Here is a 14,499-nt window from a genome sequence, read left to right as displayed (position 1 = left end):
TAAAACGAGCAGTTACGAGTGCTTTTCACGGTGCTTTTCATTCACTTTATTGACAGATCTACAGAACTACGAATAGTCACATTATTATCTACATAAACTCGTACAGTTACGTACATACATTGAACAGTATTACCATATAATGCGTTACGATCCTAACAACAAATAACGAACTCGATCCGAAGGACCTTTACGTACACAGATGATATATACTATATATTGCTGGAGTAGATATAGAAAGGTATTGATTCAGTGGCTCCAAAGCTGGGGGCTAATCTCACGTCTCACGTCCCGATTTTGTGCGAAAGTTCTATGCTATATATATGCGATTACGTTTCGTAAAATATATATGTATGTATCTTCTCAAGTCACCTTTGATATTGTCGCATGTCTTTGGAAATTCAGATTTCAGAGTCTGCGGGGGTTTTTTTTTGCACAATCGTTAAGATCAAAGGCAGAAGCTTGGGGATCGGAATGTTGGTATGGGTGGTATGGAAATAGATAGAATCTCTTGCTCTGCCACTGGGTATTGTCTGACATGTGGATCACGGATCACGGTTTTGTGTGGACGGACTGTGGTAATACTTCAATTGGAAATGCTCTGTCAATGATTGGGTAGCAATACCATGCGATCCGAGTGTGCGTACTTAATGGGACAAAGATCTCTGGGCTCTATTTTTGGTTGTATCTGCAGGCGAAAAGGGGCGCAACGAAAGTGTTTCTCTTGATCAACCGAGCAGCTGGATGCCGTCGTTGATCTCAGCGAGCGGTTGCTGTTTTTTAAGCGCCTTGCCGCTGTTGCCGGGCGCTGTTTGTCGGTTTCCATTCTTTTTCTTTTTTTTATTTCGGCCAATTTGAAAGTCGCTCGTGAGTCAGAGAGAAGTAGTGGTGGTGGTTGCCAAGTGCGTCGACAACCAGTTTTCCGTCTCCAATCACCTCCTTGCGTCCCATTTGTCGAGCTATCTCTGCGCACCGCCACGAATGATTTATTTATTTATTGAGATTTTCATCAGGCGTAGAAGGGGAGTGTGCCATCCATCATTTTATGCCGCCCAGGATGGAGGATCACCAGGCCAGACAGGTGTACACGCACATAATGCTTTAGTTGGCATAAAAATTCCGCGAATGCAATCGATCGACTTGCCGAATACCTCTAGATACAATTGTCAACTTTCTGGGAATTATGAGTTGGTCAAAGGCTTTGCGTTTGGCACGTCACGTAGCAGGGTAGACAGACAGAAAATAAATCATGACAAATGCCACAAGACACATTAAATAAAACTGGGGGTGTGCTAAAAGCAGAACGAGGGAAACTAGAACGACTACAACTAATGCTAGAGCAGAGGGTAAAAATTCGGGAATTCAGTAGGTTAGCAATGTTTATGTTCCAGCTCCTGCTGAACCTAAACATTTAGCACGGAATGCTTCTTGTTGCCGCCGGAGGGCAGTTGCACGGCGATCACCGCCAGGCGTCCGTCTCGCAGCGGCGCCAGAATGTGGGTGTTGCCCGGAGTGACCACCACCGTCTGGATGGGCACGTGCAGCGGAATGTCGAAGACGGGCTTCAAGCTGCAAAGAAAGTTGTAAGCTGGCATTAAATGGGTTCTTAATTTCAATAACGGTCTTATAATAGCCACATTCTTACCCATGTAGCCGGCTCATGGTGATGTCGCCTGCATCATCAGCCACCACCAGATAGTCGGAGGCACTGGCCAATCCCGTCACCCTGCCGGAAACATATTTGGAGCCCAGACTGCAGCCATTGATGCTGTACACGTGCACCGAGTGCGAGGTGTCATCCAGTGCACTAAACGCAATGTGACCTGTGCATAAAGAACATAGAACGGAAATCAGAATCATGGTTCAAACATCTGCAGCATTCTTTGATCATATCAGCACGGCGATGCCAGAATGTGGGGCAGGGCGTAGTGGCGTCAATCTACGCAGTGGAAATGCCATTATGCTATTAGACGAGGTCCGGCCCACTCTGGTCTGCTGATAACCTGACATCGCATAAAGACATTATCACATGGCGACATACTACATCCAAGACCGAGCAATGCGTAGTTGCTCTTATCTTCACAAGTATCCGTGCTATGTGGCGGCTCTTGTATCTCTATCTCTGTATCTGTATCTGTATCTCTACCTCTGTATCTGTATCTGTAGCTGTGTGCCAATGCCACCCAGCGAAACTCGTTCAGAAGGAAGAGCCACTAAATACCCTAGATTGGATCTGAATGAACTTCCTAAAGTGACCCGGCCACGCGCACAGAAATAACTAGTATAAACCGTGCCCGGTTGGTTTAGGCCAATCTTGCAGTTCATTCAGTAAAAAAACCAAAAACTCTCACAGTGAATATCTGTGCATATAAGTATATACGTATATCTTGATCTTTATTGGGGCCTTTCATCGAAAATTTACTACAACTATTTCATAAATTTTCTGCTGCGTCTTAGAAATTAAAAAATGAATGAATCGCCGGCGCACATGGGCGGCCTGAGGGGTGTGAGGTGGGGGGGATTGGAGGAGCACATGGGGAAGGGGGGTGGGGGGGTGTTGGACTGGTTGGTCGTGTGACTGTGTGACGCGCGATTCGTTCGCGGGGCTCGTTCGCCCCACCGATTTGATTCCATTAACGACGTTGGGTTAATGCCAGAGAACCGAGTGTCGTACGGATGTCGGGCATATGGATGCGTTTGGGTGTATGGGTGGGTTTCGTTGCGGACTGATAGTCAATTAATGGATGGGGATCGGGTCTTCGTTAGCGGCTATGTAATTGATTGGGGCCCGACAAGAACGCAATTAAGTGCCCATCATTGCCCTGGAAAATGAACTGAGACTGACGTTTTTCAATTCGATTCGTTTCGATTCGATTCGATTTCCATATTTCTGAACCGATCACAGCCGGATGTTGCGAATTTATAATCAGAAGTGTGTGTATTAACTCACACGATAAGCGGACGGCTGCAAGTGGCTACATTATATGCATTATAGCCGGCATTATATACTCGGCTTACTGGCGGCAGGGAAAGAGAAGGAAAGTGGTATATCAATTTTCAAGAGTCCAAGCTGATTGCCCGAAAATCGAGTGGCTTAGCGAATCTATATGGCTGGCTGCATATTTAAAGCACTCGATATGCAAGCTGGCGCCATCGGTTTGACGTATTTCGTAGCCAGAATGCAAAGCAAACGGAATTCGAGGCTTTCGAGTATTGATTCGCATTATCACAAGACCAATATTGTATAACAAACAAAAATGAAAGTTAAGTGCAGGCAGCACAATCATATTATATTCATTTTCAGAACGTTGAATTGCGAGTAAATGGCATTACACGCTTACTTTGATATTTAAAAACGTGTTTTGCTCGTTTTTAAACACGCGTTTTAGGGTAATCCCATATTATATTAACCCAAAGAGAATGGAAGTAACATATAGGAATTAATGTACATATGTATGTAAAACTTACTTAAATTTAAAATCTTTCCTACAACGGAAACATTTAGCCTTTTGATTGAAAATACGCTGTAGAAAAAACTCGTGCTAGACGAAAATGTGATTTGTGAAATCGTTTTCCCAAAATCATCGCCATTATATAGAGCAATAATCATAAGTATGTTAATTACGGTCAATGAATCATTGTCGTAATATAATCGAAAGTAAATTGATTTAGGTCGGTACAAGTGCGCAATTATGATATTTCTTTATCGGGCACGTACCATCGGTGATAGTTTTTTGTGCAAAATCAAAAAACCCTGATTTTTTATTTTATGGTAATAACACCTTGACTGTGTTGCTATGAGGAACGATGGGGAATTCCGAGGCATACATTTTCAGCTTGCCAACCAACCGAACAAACCGACAAAGTCTTAACCTTGCTGGGGTTCGTACACTTTACGATCTCGCTGGGTTAGACACGCTTTTATTTGGATTAAGCCCCATCGCCTTTAACTGCAACGCGCGATAAGATATGGCGAGCAGTGTGCATGGGGCAAAGTCGGACGATTTCCAACATCATTATGATATAGCAAGTCGGTGGAGGAGGAGGGAGCAGCGAGGCGAGGCACATGGCCACACAATCACGTGATTCTCATCGCCGCACTTATGTGGCAATTGTCGATAGGAGGGCTGATTAAATTGTTTGATTGCCCACTCTTCAAACATAATGGGAATGCTACGCAGTAGCACGTGAGGTATCCACCGCCTCATCGGAAGATTACGGGCACCATGGGTGGACAGGAAAGAGGGCTGATTGGCTGAGATTATGGGTTTCAGGTGGTCGTATGTGGGGAAAAGATAACCAGCCGTCTTATGAGTCAACCGAGCAAGCTCCGTTTCACTGAGTTTATCAATTAAAAGTTAGCCCATGTCAATTTTCTTATCAGTTATTCTTCACTGAGTCAATTGAGTTTTGTTCAGATGGATCGAATAGTTGTGATTAAATAATTTCGCAGAAATAGCTCTGATGTATGAGTTCAGGAATTTATTCAGTAAATCCACATTGGCGGTAAACTGTGGGCTTAGGCAAAGTATCGAGTATCAATTTAATTGATAAAGTTAAAGAGCGGCATGAATGATAAGTCACTTTTTGTGAACGCCCAATTGCTACCATATATTTACAAATAAATAGGTGGAACTAAAATACCAAAATTGCGGTGCATACTTTTAGGCGAAATCAACTACTCAATGGCTTTCAAACTGTAGGATTGGATTTCAGTTGCGGGGGACTAAGAGACTACCAATTATATACACTTGTTTTTCAGAACTTACCATGATAAGAAAGGGTTACGAATGAGATTTGAACACAGGACTCAGTGCATCCAATGGGCTTAAGCGTTCTAACAAATTGACCTTCCTGAAGTGTATACACGTTAACTGTTCCATCCTGAAAAGCAAAAAAGTTGTTTTACTAGAATCCCTTCAGTTAGCTATTAGTCCTTACCAGGGATCCAGAGACCACCAGATCCAGTTCCGTGTAGATGGCTACACTGCAAATGGCATCGTCGTGACCATAGAGCACCGTCAAGGGCTTGGGTGAATAGCTATTCTGGGTGTTCAGCTGGGTAATGGCCTGAAGGTGCGACTGACCCGTCAGCGCATGAACTGGAATGTTGTTGGTGGATCCGCCACCCTGCTGATTTGTTTGGATGCTCCACACAATACAGGTGCAGTCACGTGAGCCGGTAACCAAGTACGAGCCACAATTGTCCAGGGCTATGCAGGTGATGATGTCCAGGTGGCGGGTCACCGAAGCCACCGCCTTGCCCTTGTTCAGATTGTACACCCTTAAGGAGTTATCCCAGATGCCGCCGGCATAAAGCAGCTTGCCATCCGTGCTCACCGCAAATAGCTGTGAATGCGGTTGCTGTGACGAGTGGAAGGGTCCAAAGATTCTCTTGCGGTTCCTTCAAAGAGATGTACATTAATATGACCGAATTGCAAAATATTTTAACATCGCCTACTTTAGATTAGCCGTTGTGGCATCAATTTCCAGCAGGAATCCCTGGTCCTTATCGAACGATAGCCACGAATTGCAGCCCAGTATGGTAGACTTGGAAATGCTGACTAGAACATCGGGACTCAGCTGCAGGAAGGATCTCGGAGGACTTCGCGGCGGACTCAGGTACACAATGGGATCCTTGGGCGTGGACAGCTCGCAGTAGTACTGCACCACCTTGTCCAGAAACTGTGTGAGATCCGGCCTTCGGAGCTCAGCACGTACGAGCTTGAGAGCTGTCTCATCCTGGGTAAGTCGTCGGGGATGTGGCTCCCGCAGCAGCTGGGAAGGCACTTGGCCAAAGTTATTAATCATTCCTAGGAAAATTAATAGATGTGAATAAAAATATTATTAATGTCTTAAAAGTATTACCTTCAACCGCCTCCCGTTCGACAGGATTGGTGATCTTGTCCAAGTCCACAGCTCCTTCATAGGAGCAATAGTAGAACACGTTTAGAGCCTCCGCTGCCTTGGGTCCCTTCTGCTTGTACCCAAAGATCAGGTCAATCCAGTGGTGCAGATGCTGGCTAACATACTCCGATTCCAAAGCCCGTCGGTGTATAGCTATAAACTCCTCCGGTGTTGTGGCCCAAGCTGGCAATATGACATCGTCCACCTTTTCTTTGGTTATTTGTAAGTGGCCCAAGTCAAATCTGCAAAAAGAATACAATTAGATCTAATGAATTAAAGGTATAACCATATGCATTACTTATTCATGTTCTTGAGGAACTCTGGGAAGTAAAAGAACTCGGGAATCAACTCCTTCACGTCATTCGGATTGTCCATCAGCAACTTCCACGTCTGAGGTATCGAGTGGAATTGACGATCGGCCACATCGAAACGACCGCTCTGCAGTTCAATGTGCAGCGAGGTGAACGGTTCAACGCGGAGCAAATAGTGGAGCACGCCGGCCGAGTTGGAGTAGTGGGTTCCATAGTGGAACTTGGGTATGGCACCAGAGGGATCCTCGAATGAATCATATTTACCGCGCACCTCGGCCTCGTTTTTCGGGTTTATCTGTGGTTGAAATGAATATATCGTGTAACTAATCACCTTATTTTGAGGTCAGCGATACTTACGCATCCAATTGGTTTGGATAGGTCACGGAATGATTTGGGATCGGTTAGATCCAGCACGTCACTGGTGTAATCAGCAAGGATCCAGGGGAAGACGGGGTATTGGCTTAGATCATTGTAGGATCGACCTGTTAGTGTGAAATACGTTAGTTTGGTAAATTTATAGTGCTAATTAGGTGTTACTTGCTTACCTGCGATAGTGTTTAGGTACATCAAGTATTCAAAGTTGGAAATCTCACGGTTGATCCATCTCTGGGTGAGTCCCGAGGCTCTCAGCAGCTCAGCCGGCGATCTTCCCGAGCCGTAGAGTATGTTTGGAAGCGGTAGACCCACGATTTTCGTGAAAACTTTATTGCGAGTCTTCAAAGAAACAAACAAATTGGTAATCTCTACGTTTTTAATTACGCAAAACTCACCTTTGTTGTAAAGTTAAGGAAGTAGCTGGTCTGATCCACCAGGAAGATTTCCAGAGCACTTCTGCGCAGATTGTACTTTCGCAGATGCACCTCACGTATCTTGTTGGTGGAGAACCTGAAGTCGTATTTGGAACCATCTTCCGTTGGCGGACTCAAGTCCACAAACGTGAACACGCTCTGGTTAACCTCTATGCGTCCCTTCACCTTGGTCATCAGTGTGATCAGCTCACAGTCCTGGGACATGACTAGCTTCTCCAGTGCCACATCCTGTTGCGCTTGCGTGTCGATCAGTTGACGCAGTTCCTCCTCCAGTTGGGAACTTTCGTCGTCAGCCAGGAAATCGCGCACCACGGCATTCTTGATGGTGGAGTCAAATTCCGAGATTTCCCTAAGATTAAGGATATTCAAAATAAGATTTTGAAGGACACTACTTGGGACTACTTGGTTGGCCTTACTTGGTGTCGTAGGCACTGGTCGCATTGTCGCGAAGATTGGCGGCATTTTCGTGTTTGTTTGGATATAATTGGGGCTCCAGTTTCAGACGCATCCGCGCCACGTTCTCATGTGGCGATAGCTTCCAGAACTCCTCATCCACTTCCCTAAAAAGAACACACAATTTTAGGTATAGTCCTTAAACTATTGAGTATGAAGAGAAATATTATTTATAAAATACTTAAATAATTCTAAGACTTTTGTAAGCATTATTTGTTATACCTAAAACGCCTTGTTTGAAAATGAAAATACAATCTTTTGTTTTCAGAATTTCTTTAATTTTGTGTTTTTGCGATGAAAGTTATTTAATAGCTCGACAATGATTAATCGAATATGTACAGATGAAAGTCCTTTGTCGAATTGCGGTCAATCCTTCCATTACGACTCCTACTCCTCCTTCTCCTACTTAGGCGACGATGGGAGCGGCCAGGGTCTTGGCGAAGACTGGAGCGGGGGCAGCAGCCACAACTGGAGCCACTGGAGCAGCCACGGTCTTGGCCAGAACGGGAGCAACTGGGGCCACAGCAACGGGCACATCCTTCTGCACCACAGCGTTGAATCCGTTGATGGAGTCGGCGTAGTAGCTGACAATGCGACGGGAACCATCGGGCTCGATCAGAGAGTAGGATCCGCGCACGACATCACCATCACGGGTCTCCTCCTGAGTCTTGGAGTCACCAGTCAGCGTATCCTGGACATCGTAGGCGAACTTGTACTGGGGGTGGGCATCCACGATCTCGGTGGCGATGGGTGCAGCAACTGGAGCAGCCAGGGGAGCGGCAACTGGAGCAGCCAGGGGAGCGGCAACTGGAGCAACTGGAGCGGCCAGGGGAGCGGCAACTGGAGCGGCCAGGGGAGCGGCAACTGGAGCAATTGGGGCAGCGAAGGGAGCAGCGACTGGGGCAGCCAGGCGAGCAGCAACTGGGGCAACTGGAGCAACTGGAGCAGCGATGGGAGCGGCGAACGGAGCTGCGAAGGGAGCAGCAGCGTAGGTCTTGGCTACCAGAGGAGCAGGTCCAGCCACCAGAGGTGCGTTGTATCCCAAAGGAGCACCGTAGCCCAGGGGGGCGGAGTACGCAGCCGGTGCGAAGTAGGGAGCAGCTCCCAGAGGGGCGGAGTAGGCCAGAGGAGCACCCAGAGGAGCACCCAGAGGAGCGGCGGCCAGAGGAGCGCCAACCAGACCAGCCTGAGCCGAAAGGGCCATCGAGGAGAGGACTGCAACAACCTGTGAGGAAGATCCATGGTGTCCAGGTTAGTCTCCTGATCCTACGGCCCTTGGCCGAAGCTATCACCATCACTTACCGCCAGAGGATTCATTGTAAGGCTTGGGTGGGGATTTAGTGCGATTGTCACCGTCGGTTATCGAAAATGAACTGACATACCTTGGACAAAAAAACCACGACTTTTATACCCAGATGCGTTCGCAAAATTTGCATGCGGTGCTCCGTTGAGGGAACTGCGTACCAATTGCGTATGGTAGCCCATTGTCCAAGCTCCTTGCCCCCCGCATCATCAACACCATCGCTTTTTGGGGTCTCTTCCTACCCAGCATTTGGACGCGTCTGCGTCTCGCGTTTTTTTGATCCAAATTCGCAGCACGTACTCCAATTTTCTGTCGTCTTGCGGCGGCTACACCAAGTTTTCATTTTTATTTGCCACTGTTTTTGCCTTGTTCGGATCGAAAGTGAATGCGATTTGATTATATTTCGGAGCAGTAGTTTTCGGTAATTGCCATGCAGGTTCCATCCATCCAATGGCAGTGCGTTTAATTTTCCTTTACACCAAAAGCGCGAAACTTATAATTGAAATACCATAATGAAGTCGGGTTGACAAGGGTTCAAACTCAAAGACATAATTAATATATCTTTGAAAGGAAGAAGTAACTTAAGATTGAAATGATCCTGAATTTGATGTATCACTTAGGTTGCTTGTGTCCAATAAATTGGAAAGTTTCTTATACACTTTATTGGGTATCAATTACTTATGCTAATGAGCTACAACTTGTACATAATAAGGTTTTCACAAGGGGTTCGGTTTCACTTGACGAGGTGAAACTAGGTCGATGTGGGCCAGTAATATCGATTAGCAGTCTAATACCCATAATACCCATATATTGCTATTGAGAAAAGTCTTAAGAAAAGTTCAAAAATTGTTATATTAAATAAATTGCTACGATATTGCAATAAATGATGCATGCGTTTTAAGTTCAGTTCCTATAGGTTTTTATGGTTCCTCTTTAATCATTTATCACAATCTGTGTGATAGGGATGAATCGTATCTCAATTTTATGTTATTTTCCCAACAAATATTTAACAAGAATCTCCAATCTTTTTGGCATCTGCCTAACTCATTGGTTGATTAAAGATTCCCCATCGATTTCGTGCTGTAACTGGTGGCTGGTTTCGAGTTCGTGACTCTTTTCCAAAATGCAACCAACGACCTTGCGACTTGTTGGCTGCGGATTCACCTCGGAGAGTCGCCGAGAGGCCCGGAGAAACGTAGAGAGAGCCCCAAAAGTTGGCACCAGATGGGCACCGGTTGGCGGCATTACTCGTCGGATTGGGGGAGCTGACTAACGGTTGTCGGCGTAGATTGTCGCCACCGGAAACCAGCATGGATATATGTATGTATGTACATTCGTTCGATTTGGCCAAAGCGAATGGAATGCTCCACTGCCATTTATGCAGTTCCTTGCCCAATCGCTTGACTCAGCTCTGAGATGCGAATTAATTAAAAGTGGATGAAATACTAGCCACTGCCACAGCCACAGCCACTTAGCTGCCAATTGTGAGCAAGGTCGCCGCGGTTAGAGCTTCCAAATGCCGGCTAAATGCCTTTTGGCCCGTTCGAGGCAATTACGGTGGCTAAGTGACCGGCTCAGCAATGTGGGCGCTGGTCCCGCTGGTCAGGTGGAAGTCGGATCGGCGAGGGGTTGATGCTTGTGCGTGTGCGAGTGCGTAATTGCGCCTGTGCTCCGCCCATTCCCTCCACCAAGTCGTCGAAACTTGCCATTTTCGTTTTCTAATTAAACGAGTGGCAGCAAACGATTGATCTTGTTTTGATACCCTGCAAGTGGGCACTTTGGACATGGCTGTTACTACGAGGATTGTCTGTTAGTCACGTAAACATGGCGTATGAGTAATAAGCGGCATAACTAAACAGTAGGCAATAAACTTACTTATTTAATTATTGCGTTATGTGGTACATCCAATTGTAATTTAAATATTTTTAAATAAGTTACAATTTAAAAGTTCAATTAAACATTAAGAAAACTACCTCAATTATGTTAAGAACAAACACATAATCAAAAAATGATATTATTTATATTAACCCTTTGATATTAATGAATTTTCTTGAGAGAGTACCAAAAATCACCAGTAAACACCGACACTGTTCTTGTGGCAACTGCAAATGCAACTGCAACTGCCACAATATGAGGCACTTATTACATCAGACAAATTTCGGCTGGAGAACCTGAGAATGTGCCGAAAAACGGCGAAAAAATGAAACCAGATCGGCCGGCGAGTCAGCGGAAAACGAGTCTGGTGTTGGTGGTAGCTTGGTAACTAGGTAGCTGGGTAACTGGGTATCTTGGAGCAGCGCTCTTGAACGTACTCAAATGGACTTTGGTGAGTGGTGTGCCTCGGCAGCAGCAATAGCAGCAGCTATTCCATTGAGAAAAGCCAGCACCAATGATGAAATCCGCACCAGAAACACGAAATCCGCCATCAGCTATGAGGTCTGGGGTGCAAGATCGAGATCGAGATCGGGCAGCCACCAAATGAGACGCAATTGTCACTCTGCCCATTAGATTGTCCAGTTTTTTTTTTTTTTTTCGTCCGCTGACAACTGCCGCCAGTTTCGAATATAAAACTGAAGACCAGGCGGAAAATGCATCTCACATTTGAGCTGAGTTCTCGCAGTGCAGACACATCCAAACCAGAGCTCCCTCATTCACACATCCTTCGCCATGATTGCCCAGGTGAGTTGGCCCAAGGATTGTAGCTTTTAGTTTGACTCTACTGTTCATGGAATTCCTCGCCAGACTCTGTTCGTTTTGGCACTGATCCTGTCCGCTGTGGTGGCCATTCCCATTGATCCCTATGGACTGTCGGCTCCGGGACTCACCTATGCGGCTCCCAAGCTGCTAGCTGCTCCTGCCATCTCCTATGCGGCTCCCAAGCTCCTGGCTGCTCCTGCCATCTCGTATGCCGCTCCTGCCATCTCATATGCTCCCAAGGTCCTGGCTGCTCCCGTTGCCGTGGCCAAAGTGGCTGTGGCCGAGCCCTACGATCCCAATCCGCAGTACAGCTTCTCGTACGGAGTAACCGATCATCACACCGGCGACTCCAAGCAGCAGGAGGAGACCCTGGTCAACGGAGTCGTCCACGGCAGCTACTCCCTGGCCGAGCCCGATGGCACCATTCGCAAGGTCACCTACACCGCCGACAAGGTCAATGGATTCAATGCCGTCGTGGAGAAGAAGGGCGTGGCCGCGGTGGCCATTGCCAAGCCAGCTCTGGCCATCGCCGCCGTTCCCGCCATCACCAAGATTGGATACGCCTCGGCGCCCGGCCTGAGTCTGGGTGGATACCACTAGGCGATGAGTCTCCAGCGATGACAAACTCCATGGCCTAAGTTGTAGGACCGTTGTTAAATAGTTCTAATGCATTTACCCACATTTCTGTCAGTCAAAACCCGAAACACAAAGGACGTGCGTGCTGTTGCCACCCCGCTGTTGACCCCCACATTCCCAATTCCCAATCTCCGATCGATGGATCGCCAACATAGACTACGTTTAGGGATACCGTTCTGGGGATCTGGGGAACGGCTATCGGCCACTTAGTGAATTAGTAACTGCATTTACTGAATAAAAGTTTCGGTACAAAAAAAGTTTAAATGTTGTTCTTAGATTTCTTAGATTTCGATGGGAAAAGATTAAGTTAAAAATGAACTGCAGTCCCCTGCAAAACCTAGTGAAACATTGGGGTAGGTTCCGAGCTTCGAGTTAAAGCTATCGACTTAAGATTCCCATCACGTAGTGCCAACTATATTGACGGTTATCACAATTCATATTGTAGGCTCTTTGCTGGAGGGGAGAATTGTGCAAGTTGGGCTATTTGCTGGCACGTCCATGGGGGAAACCTTTTGCAGGTGGACCAGGCACAAAAATGGGCCATTACGCCAGCGCATGGAATCGTTTTTGGCAGCGGTTGCCACACGGCGCATGTTATTGCGGAAATGTGGCGGCCCTTTATAACCCCGAACCAATGGCAGTTGAAGACAGTTCCGACAGCATTGTCAAGCACAAAGCACCATTGAAAAACAGCACGCTATCCACCAAGCACATCTAGTCATGGCCCTAATCAAGGTGAGTTGGAGGTGTCCTGCTACAAAGGATACAAAGGATCTTCACAGGTGTGCATCTCGAGCAGAAACTAATCAATACACCTTACTTTACCCCTAGATCACCCTCATTTGCTGCGCTCTGATCGCCGCTATCGAGTGCGCCCTGTTGCCAGCCGCTGTTCCAGTGGGCGTGCCCCTCAACACGGAGGTGGATCCGCATCCTCAGTACGCCTTCGCCTACAATGTCCAGGATGCGCTCACCGGCGACAGCAAGAGCCAGCAGGAGGTGCGGGATGGCGATGTGGTCAAGGGCTCCTACTCGGTGGTGGATGCCGATGGCTCCCTGCGCACCGTCTTCTACACCGCCGATCCCATCAACGGTTTCAATGCGGTGGTGCAGCGAGGACCAGTTCCGGTGGCTGCTCGCCCTTTGGTGGCTCCGGTGGCTGCTCCACTCTTGGGCTAAGTGCTCAATCTTCTAGAGCTTCGAGCACTGCTTGTAACCTAGCTTTTACATAACTTATTGTCTGCTCCTTAGTCCGTGGTAAAGTTATCATTTAATAATAAATTCAATAAGCCAAAGATATAAACATTGTCTTTGATTCATATTCAAGGAATCCGTAAGTATCTGCTTCTCAAACTAAAATTAATCAAAAGTACACTTTCAGTAGTAGACTCCACTAAATTCCGAAACGAGTTTACTTTTGCACCTATACACTTTATTAATTAGTCAGTTGATCAGACAAGCTCAAGGCCCAATATGTACAGATAGTTGCTTAGTTAATGATAATGAACTAAATTAAAATCGCACTTAAAGTAGTGCAAAATAACAAGATATTGAGTGGACATATTTTCAAGATCACAATTTGCGTGTCATTATAGATGCAAATATTGTCATTTTGAACTTGAAACTGTGTGCAGTGTGTTAACTTTTGAATTACATCATAATTGTGGGTGTCAAGGAATGGAAATTGTTATGTGTTTAATGGAACTAATTACTTGGTGAGCATACGAGTATTCGTGACTCCATGCCATGTTAAAATTGTTTTGTAATTTTAAATGTAACAAAATGTAACCAGGAAAAGCCCCATTTTCCAAAGAAAGCTGACCCATGTCGCAACCCATTTTCCACTTACATAAGACAGCTATCTTAGATGGTTATCTCGACTGCAGCTGTCCCACGCCCAAAGAACTCTTCCACTCCACATGAATACATTCACTCGCTGGCCCAGCACGCACTCAAATTATTCAATAGCTTAATTGAAAGTAAAAAATCGGCACGAGATGCAATTTTTGGATTACGCAAACCCCAACCCGAGCATGTCCATAGATGTTGCTGCCGGCGCCGACCGCAACTGCAGCAGTAACTGCAACTGCAACTGCAGCAGCAAACGCAGCAGCAACTGCAGCAGCGACAGCAACGCCTAACAAGCGGCGGTACGCGTTGAAAATTAGTGATAATGGCCAAAATTGTCCCAATGGCAACAGAGCGGCGAAACAGAACAAAATCTATACACTTAGAAAAAAAAGCATGAAATTCGAAAAAGTAAATTACATTCTAAGTTCTTTATCAAATTGTTTAGTGTCATTCAAGTAGTTTTTGTAATAACATATATGTATCTAAGAGTCAATATGTCAATTGTACATACATTTTTTGAAATTTTTTGAGTTTC

The 14,499-nt window shown here is 46.1% G+C and overlaps 4 protein-coding genes across 6 annotated transcripts in view; 2 read left to right on the top strand and 2 right to left on the bottom strand.

Moving 5' to 3' along the window:
* Positions 1–19: 19 nt before the first annotated feature.
* The window catches only part of LOC6532924 (neurobeachin-like protein 1), a 32,431-nt gene continuing 17,951 nt past the window's right edge, over positions 20–14,499 (bottom strand). For all 3 annotated transcript variants that reach the window (XM_015194220.3, XM_039374017.2, XM_002093624.4), the window contains 11 exons: positions 7,441–7,584; positions 6,986–7,373; positions 6,761–6,929; positions 6,573–6,697; positions 6,203–6,510; positions 5,866–6,146; positions 5,459–5,810; positions 4,939–5,401; positions 4,767–4,881; positions 1,643–1,820; positions 20–1,566 (listed from right to left, as the gene is read on the bottom strand). In XM_015194220.3, the coding sequence (XP_015049706.1) occupies positions 1,401–1,566; positions 1,643–1,820; positions 4,767–4,881; positions 4,939–5,401; positions 5,459–5,810; positions 5,866–6,146; positions 6,203–6,510; positions 6,573–6,697; positions 6,761–6,929; positions 6,986–7,373; positions 7,441–7,584 (2,689 nt within the window). In that variant the 3' untranslated portion in view covers positions 20–1,400. The remainder of the gene's footprint in view (positions 1,567–1,642; positions 1,821–4,766; positions 4,882–4,938; positions 5,402–5,458; positions 5,811–5,865; positions 6,147–6,202; positions 6,511–6,572; positions 6,698–6,760; positions 6,930–6,985; positions 7,374–7,440; positions 7,585–14,499) is intronic.
* Positions 7,762–8,983, bottom strand: LOC6532930 (cuticle protein 21). Its single transcript, XM_002093630.4, has 2 exons — positions 8,780–8,983; positions 7,762–8,702 (listed from the first exon to the last, which is right to left on the bottom strand). Exons 1-2 carry the CDS (start codon positions 8,792–8,794, stop codon positions 7,884–7,886), a joined length of 834 nt encoding a protein of 277 aa, XP_002093666.1. The 5' UTR covers positions 8,795–8,983; the 3' UTR covers positions 7,762–7,883.
* On the top strand, positions 9,297–12,370 carry LOC6532929 (larval cuticle protein A2B). Its single transcript, XM_002093629.4, has 2 exons — positions 9,297–11,459; positions 11,523–12,370. The coding sequence occupies exons 1-2, from the start codon at positions 11,448–11,450 to the stop codon at positions 12,075–12,077; spliced, it is 567 nt and encodes a 188-aa protein (XP_002093665.1). The 5' UTR covers positions 9,297–11,447; the 3' UTR covers positions 12,078–12,370.
* On the top strand, positions 12,430–14,472 carry LOC6532928 (cuticle protein 21). Its single transcript, XM_002093628.4, has 2 exons — positions 12,430–12,848; positions 12,945–14,472. The coding sequence occupies exons 1-2, from the start codon at positions 12,834–12,836 to the stop codon at positions 13,290–13,292; spliced, it is 363 nt and encodes a 120-aa protein (XP_002093664.1). The 5' UTR covers positions 12,430–12,833; the 3' UTR covers positions 13,293–14,472.

The sequence above is a fragment of the Drosophila yakuba genome, chromosome 3L (genome assembly GCF_016746365.2).
Source record: "Drosophila yakuba strain Tai18E2 chromosome 3L, Prin_Dyak_Tai18E2_2.1, whole genome shotgun sequence".
Classification (NCBI taxonomy): domain Eukaryota; kingdom Metazoa; phylum Arthropoda; class Insecta; order Diptera; family Drosophilidae; genus Drosophila; species Drosophila yakuba.
The sequence above is the reverse complement of the archived record's forward strand: the minus strand, read 5'-3'. Positions and strand labels throughout refer to the sequence as shown.